At 45.9% G+C, this 9,126-nt stretch overlaps 1 protein-coding gene across 1 annotated transcript in view; it reads left to right on the top strand.

Moving 5' to 3' along the window:
* Serinc2 (serine incorporator 2) overlaps positions 1–9,126 on the top strand; it is a 31,303-nt gene that overhangs the window by 19,285 nt on the left and 2,892 nt on the right. Inside the window, exons 6-8 of the mRNA XM_008848225.2 lie at positions 2,920–3,089; positions 5,287–5,377; positions 5,719–5,854. Coding sequence (XP_008846447.1) covers positions 2,920–3,089; positions 5,287–5,377; positions 5,719–5,854 — 397 coding nt within the window. The remainder of the gene's footprint in view (positions 1–2,919; positions 3,090–5,286; positions 5,378–5,718; positions 5,855–9,126) is intronic.

Below are 9,126 nucleotides of genomic sequence, written 5' to 3'. Positions count from 1 at the left end.
AACAGTAATGTTCATCACCTCTACTAATTAACATGACGTAAACTTTTATGCTTCCTCCTCAAATATAATTCATTTTTAAAAATTTGTTGATTTTTTGGGTGTATACACATTACTTCTTTTTTGTTTTTTGTTTTTTTTTTGGTTTTTTGACACAGGGTCTCCCTGTAGCCCCAGCTGTCCTGGAACTCACTATGTAGATCAGGCTGGCCTTGAACTCACAAAGATCCATCTGCCTCTGCCTCCCAAGTGCTGGGATTAAAGGCATGCACCACCATGCCCAGCCACATTACTTCTTTTTTTAAAAAATTAAAAAAAAATTTTATTTTATGTGTACAAGTGTATTGCCTGTGTGTCTAAGTGTACCCATGTATGTGCCTGTGTATAAGTGTACCCATGTCGTGCAGTGCCTGCAGAAGCTAGAAGAAGGTGTTGGATCCCCTGGAACTGGAGTTATGGACAGTTGTTAGCTGCCACATGAGTGCTGGGAAGTGAACCCAGTCCTCTGCAGGAGTAGCCAGTGCTCTTAACTGCTGAGCCATCTCTCCAGCTCTGTCTTATTACTTCTTAAGTCTTATGTTTTGCAAGCTTTCCAGGTTATATTATTTAAAGTACTCACAATAGCTGGGCTTGAGGGCTCAGGCTTCCAGTCCCAGCTACTTGGGAAGCTAAAGCAGGGAAATCTCTTGAGCCCAGGAGTTCAAGTCCAGCTTATGCAACCATCACAAGACCCTGCCTCAAAAATTAAAAAAAGGTGGGCTGGAGAGATGGTTCAGTCATTAAGAGCACTGGCTGCTCTTGCAGAGGACCGGGATTCGATTCCCAGCACCCACATGGCAGCTAACAACTGTCCTTGCTCTGGTTCTAGGGTATCTGGTGCTCTCTTCTAACCTCCACGAGGATTGTACATGTCATGGGTGCACTTACATACATGCAGACGATATACTCATACACATAAAAATAATACATAAAATGTAAAAAATAAAAAGAGGGCTGGTGAGATGGCTGAGCAGGTGCTCTAGTTTCTTTTCCATTGCTGTGATAAAACACTTTGACACAAAGCAACTTGGGGAGGAAAGGGTTTATTTCAGCTTAAAGGTTACACACAGTCCAGGAAAGTCAAGGCAGGATGCAAACAGGAGCTTGGAGGTAGCTGCATGCTGTTCCACACAGCATCACCTCTGACCAGGGAACTCACAGCCAAGGAAGCAGAAGCTATGGAGGAACCCTGATTTGCTGGCTTGCTCGTGGACTCGTGCCGAGCCAGCCTCCTTATACAGCCCAGGACCACTTGCCCAGGAATGGTGTTGCCAACCCTGGGCTGAGCCCTCCTACATCAGTTAACAGCAAGGCGGTCTCCCACAGACATGCCAACAGGCCAGTCTGATCTGAGCACTTCCTCAATTGAGACTTCTTTCTCAGATGACTATAGGCTGTGCCAAGTTGACAGTTAAAGCTGACTAGGACAGTGACTTCAGGTAAAGGCACTTGCTAACTTGAGTTTGATCCCCAGAACCCATGTAAAGGGGGAAGGAGAGAGTTAACTCCACAGAGTTTGTCTTCTGACCTCCACATGTGTGTCATGGCATGTGCCCTACCCCCTCCATATCATGCTTCACACACAAACACACACACACAATAATAGTTTCATTTAAAAATTATTTATTTATTTATTTTTAATTTATGTGTATGCGTGTATTTCCTGCATGTAGGTCAGTGCACCCGTGTCGTGCAATGCCTGCGGAGGTCAGAAGAGGCTGTCAGATCCCCTGGGACTGGAGTTATGGACAATTGTTAGCTGCCATGTGGGTGCTGGGATTTGAACCCGGGTCTTCTGCAAGAACAACCAGTGTTCTTAACCACTGAGCCATCTCTCCAGCCCCAACAATAATAGTTTTTAAAAATAGAAATAAATAAAAAGCTAGGTGTCATGGAGCAACCTATCAGCTCAGCAATTGGGAGGTAAAGGCTACTCTGATCTACATGAGATCTCATCTCACAAAACACAAATAAGGTTACCAAGATAGCAGGTAAAGGTACCTGATGCCAAGCCTGAGGACCTCAGTTTGATTTCCACCCACATGGTGGAAGGAGAGAACTGACTCTCACAACTTGTCCTCTGACCTCCACATGCACGCCACACTCACACACCTCATACATACACTTCTCTCATGTACACACAAACAATAAATAGAGGCTGGGGAGATGGCTTGCTCAGTGGTTAAAGGCACTTGCTGCTCTTCCAGAGGACCTGAGTTTGATTCTAAGCACCCACCTCAGGTGGCTCACAACAGGCTATTAACTCTAGTTCCAGGAGATTCAGCGCCCTCTTCTGGTCTCCATGTGCACCTGCACTCACATATACATATATATACAAACACACATACATACAAACATGCTCAAATAAATCTTTAAAAATATTTTTTAGATGGGTGTGGTGGTGGATGCCTTTAATTTTATTATTTATTTATTTATTTATTTATTTATTATTTATTTTATTATTTATTTATTATTCTTTTTCTTGATCACAAAAATGCATTCAAGCTAGAGACTGCTAAAGTTGTCTAAAAATGAGTTTAATCTCAGCACTCGGGTGGCAGAGGCAGGCAGAGCTCTGTGAGTTCGAGGCCAGTCTGGTCTCCATTATTGAATATCCAGGCCAGCTGCTGCTACAGGGAGACCTTGTCTCAAAAAGACCAAAAAAAAAAAAAAAATTGTAGAACCCTGTTTTGTGCTTATTGTATTTATGGTAACGATCACTTCTTTATAGCAGGGGTCGGGTCAGGGCAGGGATTCCCAAAGGTGCTGTGTGGGGGGGTACTCCTTGGATAAGGAAACTGAGACTACAGTCCCCTGAGGGTTCTGTGTCCCCACCTCCTGCCTCCTGGCCCTGAGTCTGCCCCTCGCTGCCTCTCCTGCCAGGCCTCTTCTTCTTCACCTTCCTCTTCTACGTGCTGTCCATCGCCGCTGTGGTGTTGATGTTCATCTACTACACGGAGTCTGGTGCTTGCTACGAGGGCAAGGTCTTCATCAGCCTCAACCTCACTCTCTGTGTCTGCGTCTCCATTGTTGCTGTCCTGCCCAAGATCCAGGTGAACCTACATGTTGGTCCAATCCCTTGGCTGGTGGGACTTCACATAGGAAGCTGGGTCCCAGGACAGGGACTGACAGGTCACAGAGACTTAAGCTGTGTATGGGCTCCCAAGTCTGGTCGATTGACCTTAGTGGCTTAGCTGTCTTATCTCCCTGGTTGGTGTCTTTGGGAAAGTGCCCTAATCTCTCTGAGCTCCTCTCTCCTCAAATGTACATGCAATGTGGAGTTGCTGTCAGGGTCTGATTAGGTAAATAGGTACCAAGCAGACTCGAGCTGTTATAGTTACTGTCATGCCAGTCAAGAGAGCATTAGGAAGAGTCTTAGAGTGGTACTGGGTGAGGTGCTGCTCTCCAACATCCCATCCTAGACCCTCTGAGACAGTGGGCAGAGCTAACAGAGCAGCCCTTTATTCCTTATAGAGAATCTCTGACTCCATATGCACCCAGGGGGACTTCCCAGTTTGGCTCTTAGTTTCACAGGTAGCTTAAGTGGTCTTTGGGGGTCATTAGTACAAAGACTGGGAACTTCTGTTCAGAGCATCTATTTCCTGCTGTGAAAGTTGAAGCCCAGAAAGGGTGATGATGCACCTGCTGTGTACCAGACTCTGTTTGACACATTGGGGATATGGCTCTGAGGGAGTGGAGGAGGAAGGACATAATAGCCAGTTGTTAATGGCGTCTGTCATCCATTTCAGTGTCACTTGGTCCTCACACTGTCATCACCCCTAATTCACAGAGGAGCAGTCAGTGTAAAGGAGTAGAGACGGTCTGGGGACATCCCTCAGTCAGTAGAGTGCCTTTGCATAAGCATGAGGGTCCGACTTTGATTGCCAGCACTCAAGTAAAAAAAATCAGATGAGTGGTCTGCACTTATAATCCCAGAGCTGGGGAGGTGGGGACAGAAGGATCCTTGGGGCTTGCTGGCCAACCAGCCTAGCCAAATAGGTGAACTCCAGATTCCACTGAGAGAGCTTATCTCTCAAAAACAAAAACAAACAAAAAACAAATGGGGCTGAAGAGGTGACTTAGTGGTTAGGAGCACATACTGCTCTTGCAGAGGACCTGAGTTTGGCACCCACAACCCACACAGGCACACAACTACCTGTAACTGCAGCTTAAGGAGATTCAGCACCCTCTCTGGCTTCTGGGCTCATGTGCACATATCCCCACACAGGCACACATGCATACACATAATTAAAAATAAAAACAAATCTTAAAAATATTAACAAGGTGGAGGGTTCCTAAAGAACAGTAGCTGAGGTTCTCCTCTGACCTCTACATGCATGTGCACACACATACAAAAATGAGGTTCTCCTCTGACCTCTACATGTATGTGCACACACATACAAAAATGAGGTTCTCCTCTGACCTCTACATGTATGTGCACACACATACAAAAATGAGGTTCTCCTCTGACCTCTACATGTATGTGCACACACATACAAAAATGAGGTTCTCCTCTGACCTCTACATGTATGTGCACACACATACAAAAATGAGGTTCTCCTCTGACCTCTACATGCATGTGCACACACATACAAAAATGAGGTTCTCCTCTGACCTCTACACGCATGTGCGCACACATACAAAAAGAAGAGGAAGAAAAAAAGGAGGAAGAGGAGAAAGAGGAGGAGGAGGAGGAAGAAGAGAAGGAGGAGACTTAGCCAAGGCTAGTGAACAGTAGAGCTGGCTTTGAACCAAGGGAGGCTGACTCAAGAGCCTGTGCTTTTAATCACAGTTTGCCATCCATATTTTCCAGTGTGCCTGTGTGAGGAGTGGGGAGGCACAGGCTGTGGGAGACAGGGAAAATAAAGCAACTTTGGGTAGAACTAAGTGGAGCACTAAAGAGGATGTGGGATGAAGGACAGAGGGCTGGTAGGGCAGGAGCTGCTATAGCAGGGTGCAAGGGCCTTTGAGGACCCCAGCAGAATTCCAAATTGGCAGAAAGGCTGCAGTGTCTGGGGTGTCTGGAGTTCGGGAGGGAGAGGTGAGGTTGAACAAACCAGAGAAGTTGGCCTGAGCATTTGGTGGGGGGAGAGAGAGAGGAGAGAGAGACTATAATCTGGGGGTGTGAAGAGAAAGAATTAGGCTTTCACTTGTGGGTAGGCAGGGATGGGTGTGATCTGGGGAAGGGGTGAGGAGGTTGAGTGGTCCCCAGATCTGGCTGGCCTCTTAACTATGAACCATTCTTATCAGGATGCCCAGCCCAACTCAGGTCTGCTGCAGGCCTCTGTCATCACGCTGTATACCATGTTTGTCACCTGGTCAGCCCTATCCAACGTCCCTGGTGAGTGTGGGGCAGGCTAGCCTTGGCATTGGTCTAAGAGAAGCCTGCTGAGGTACTGGGGACCTTACAGGGCATGGAGACATCCAGAGGCTCGGTCTTCAGGGGAAGCAGAAAGAACTCATCTGCTCCTGGAGCTGTTTGTCTGTCATTGTCTGCTGCTGGGCCTTAAAGTGTGAGTGTGAGTGTAAGTGTGTGTGTGTGTGTGTGTGTGTGTGTGTGTGTGTGTGTTTGTGTGTCTCTCTCTGTTTGGCCTCTTGAGTCAGCTCCATGCCCATCCTTGGGGTTCTCCAAGTCCTAGACCCAGTCAGCTCAGGCTGAGAGTGACTTTGCCTCCTCCCCAGACCAGAAATGCAACCCTCACCTGCCTACCAGTAACGGGACAGGACAGGCGGGCCTGGAGGACTACAGTACTGTGTGGTGGGATGCCCCAAGCATCGTGGGCCTTATCATCTTCATCCTGTGCACCCTCTTCATCAGGTACCAAGGGCTGCGGGCTCCAGGAGGGGTAACAAGTAGGCAAGTGAATTAGGACTGGGGAGCCAAGACACAATACCAGATGGTGCACTTAGCAAGCAGCAGGCCCAGCCCCTGCCTTGTGCTGGGAAACTGAGTTGCTTAGTGGGCCTTGCAGGAGTAGGCAGAGGAGATAAGTAGGACCCTGAATGGCTTAGAGTCCTTCCCTGCTCTTTTCTTGTCCAGGAAACTGTAGATCCTGGAAGGAGCTTGGCCTGGGAGTCCAGGCTCAGTTCCCTACCTGCTGTGTGGCATTGGTTAAGTTGCTCTTCAGAGGCTTAACTTCCCCATCACTGACACATTGGTAATTTCCACGGAGGTGGTGGTCCCTCAACTGTCTCTGAGAGGGGCCACTCAGCCTGGGAATAGAACAGTAACTTAAAAAGTTATTTATTATTTTTATTTTATGTGTATGAGTGTGTTGCTTGCATGCATGTAAGTGCACTCATGTCATGCAATGCCTGTGGAGGTCAGAAGAGGGCGTTGAATAACCCTGGAACTGGAGTTCTGGACAGTTGTTAGCCTTTGTGTGTGCTGAGAATCAAACGCAGGTCCTTTGCGAGAGCAGCCAGTTCTCTTAACCACTGAGCCATCTCTGCAGCCCTAGAACAGCAACTTTTTAAAGATGGCATCTTAGTGCTTATCAATGTGGGCTCTGGAGCTAGACTGCACAGCCTTTGCTGTGTGACCTTAAGCACACCACTTAACCTCTTGGTGCCTCAATTTCCTTATCTGTAAAATAGGGATGAAGATAGTGCCTGAAGGGGGTAGGATGATTTATGTATAAAACTCTTAGAAAGGAACTTGATAAATAGTAGGTGCCAAAGAAATGATATTGCAGCATTTTGTTGTTGTTGTTGTTGTTTGGGGTTTTTGTTTTTGTTTTTTGTTTTTTTTTTTTTTTTTTTTGGGTCATTTTGAGACAGGGTCTCCCTGTAGCCCCAGCTGTCCTGGAACTCACTATGTAGACCAGGTTGGCCTCGAACTCACAGAGATCTGCCTGCCTCTGCCTCCCAAGTGCTGGGATTAAAGGCGTGCCCCACCATGCCCCATGATATTGCAGTTTTTTAAAGCATCTGAATAATATTGAAGATCTCGTACAACTAGCAAATATAAGAGGCTATTTTGCAGGAGTTTCTGGATTTTCTTTTCCTTTTTTAATTTAAAATATTTTATTATGTTTTATTATTATTTTCTTTCCCAGTGTAACTATGGTTCAGACCCATCGTTTGCCACCTGCCTAGCATCTCCTATGTCCTACCTGTATCTACCCTAAGCTCTGGGGGAATTTTGGGCTCCTCTGTCTCCCCAGGAGTGGCTCCCCCAGGCAATGTCACTCCTCTAAGCAGCACACCAGCTCCTAGGCTCTTGGGCTGGAATGGTCTGAGCTGTTTCATAATTTCTTTTGTTTTGACCTTTTTTTAAACATTTCCCCAAGTCAGGCCTGGGCAGTCACAATTTTTTTTTCTTTGTCAGCACATTTGAGTCTTTTTAACCTGGAAATGTTGGAATGAACTCCATTTTACAGATAGGGAAACTGAGACTCAAAGGCACACCCATTCTGGTTCTCAGTTCAGTAGGGTGGGGCTGACATGGAGTTCTGTTCTTTTCTGGCCTCCAAATACAGGTTGTGTTTTCTTAATTAATTCTTAAGTCTGTATCCCAGACTATCACTGTCTCTGTGGGTTTTTGAAAAGATTAGTTTTGGGAACTGGAGAGATGGCTCAGTGGTTAAGAGTACTGGCTGCTCTTGCAGAGGACTTGGGTTTACTTCCCAGCACCCCCATGGTGGCTAACAACCATCCATAACTCCAGTTCCAGGATATTTGATGCCCTCTTCTGGCCTCTATAGGCATTGCATTCATGTGGTTCACTTACATACATGCAGGCAAACATGTTTCATACACATAAAACAAAAATAAATAAATAAATATGTGTACCTGTGTGTATGTATGTGCATGTGAGTGCAGATGCCAGAAGAGGGCACCAGATCCCTGAAGCTGGAGTTATAGGCTATTATAAGCTTCCTGATGTAGGTGCTGGGAATTGAACTTGGGTCCTTTGGAAGAATAGTAAGTCCTCTTAACCACTGAGCTATCTCTTCAGCACTGATTTTTTTTTAATCTTTAAAATATTTTAGTTTATTCTCTGTGTATGTGTGCATGTATGTAGGTGTACACATGCCACAGCACATGTGTGGAGGTCAGAGGACAACTTGAGGGAGTCCATTCTCTCCTAGTACCAGGTCCCAGAGATAAAACTCAGATCATCAGGTTTGGCAGCAAGCTGCTTTACCAGCTGAGCCATCTTGCCATTTCCCCCATCTCATGTAGTACAGGCTGGCCTCAAACTTGGTGCGTAGCCAAGGATGACCTTGAACTTCTGATCCTCCTGTCTCTGCCTCCTTGAGTGCTGGGATTACCTATGTACCGTATAGGTGTATGTTCTGTTTTAAACACCAAGACCTCATCATAGAAAAGTAGCCACATACAACCATTACTAGAATTATTCTTTTTTAAAACAATAATTTTTAAAATTATGTTTATTTATTGTATATGGGATGCATGCCCCAGTGCTCACATTGCATTCTCCTTCCACTGTGTAGGTCTTGGGGACTGAACTTACGTCATTAGGCTTGGTGGCAGGTATGCTTTCCTGCTGAACCATCTTTATTGGCCCATGGCATTTTTTGATCTTTTTTTTTCCAGTGTTGGGATCCAAGCAGGGCCTTGTGTGTACTAGGCCAGCACTCTACCGTTAACCCTACCCACTGTTTTCTTTTCATAGTGTAAACATGCGGAAAACGGAACTGGTTGGTAAAACTAAATACTTAAGACTAATAACATGTAAAGTTTCCAGGCATGGCTCATGCCTGTAATTCCAACACTTAGGAGGCCGAAGCAGGAGAATTGCTATGAGTTTGAGGATAACCTTGGTTACACAGTGAATGAGTTCCAGGCCAGCTTGGACTACATATCGAGACTCTTTCAAAAATGGCTGGAGAGATGGCTCAGCGGTTAAGAGCGCTGACTGCTCTTGTAGATGACCCGGGCTCGATTCCCAGCACCCACATGGCGGCTATGAATCATCCTTAACTCCAGTTCCAGGGGAATCAGAAGCCCTCTTCTGATCTCCACAGCATTGCACGACATGACATACATGCAGACAATACACTTGTACACATAAAATAAAAAAAATAATAAAATATTTTTAAAAAAGACTCTTTCAGGCCGGGC

This window comes from Nannospalax galili, unplaced genomic scaffold, assembly GCF_000622305.1.
Source record: "Nannospalax galili isolate Female #2095 unplaced genomic scaffold, S.galili_v1.0 scaffold111, whole genome shotgun sequence".
Taxonomy (NCBI): Eukaryota; Metazoa; Chordata; class Mammalia; order Rodentia; family Spalacidae; genus Nannospalax; species Nannospalax galili.
The sequence above is the reverse complement of the archived record's forward strand: the minus strand, read 5'-3'. Positions and strand labels throughout refer to the sequence as shown.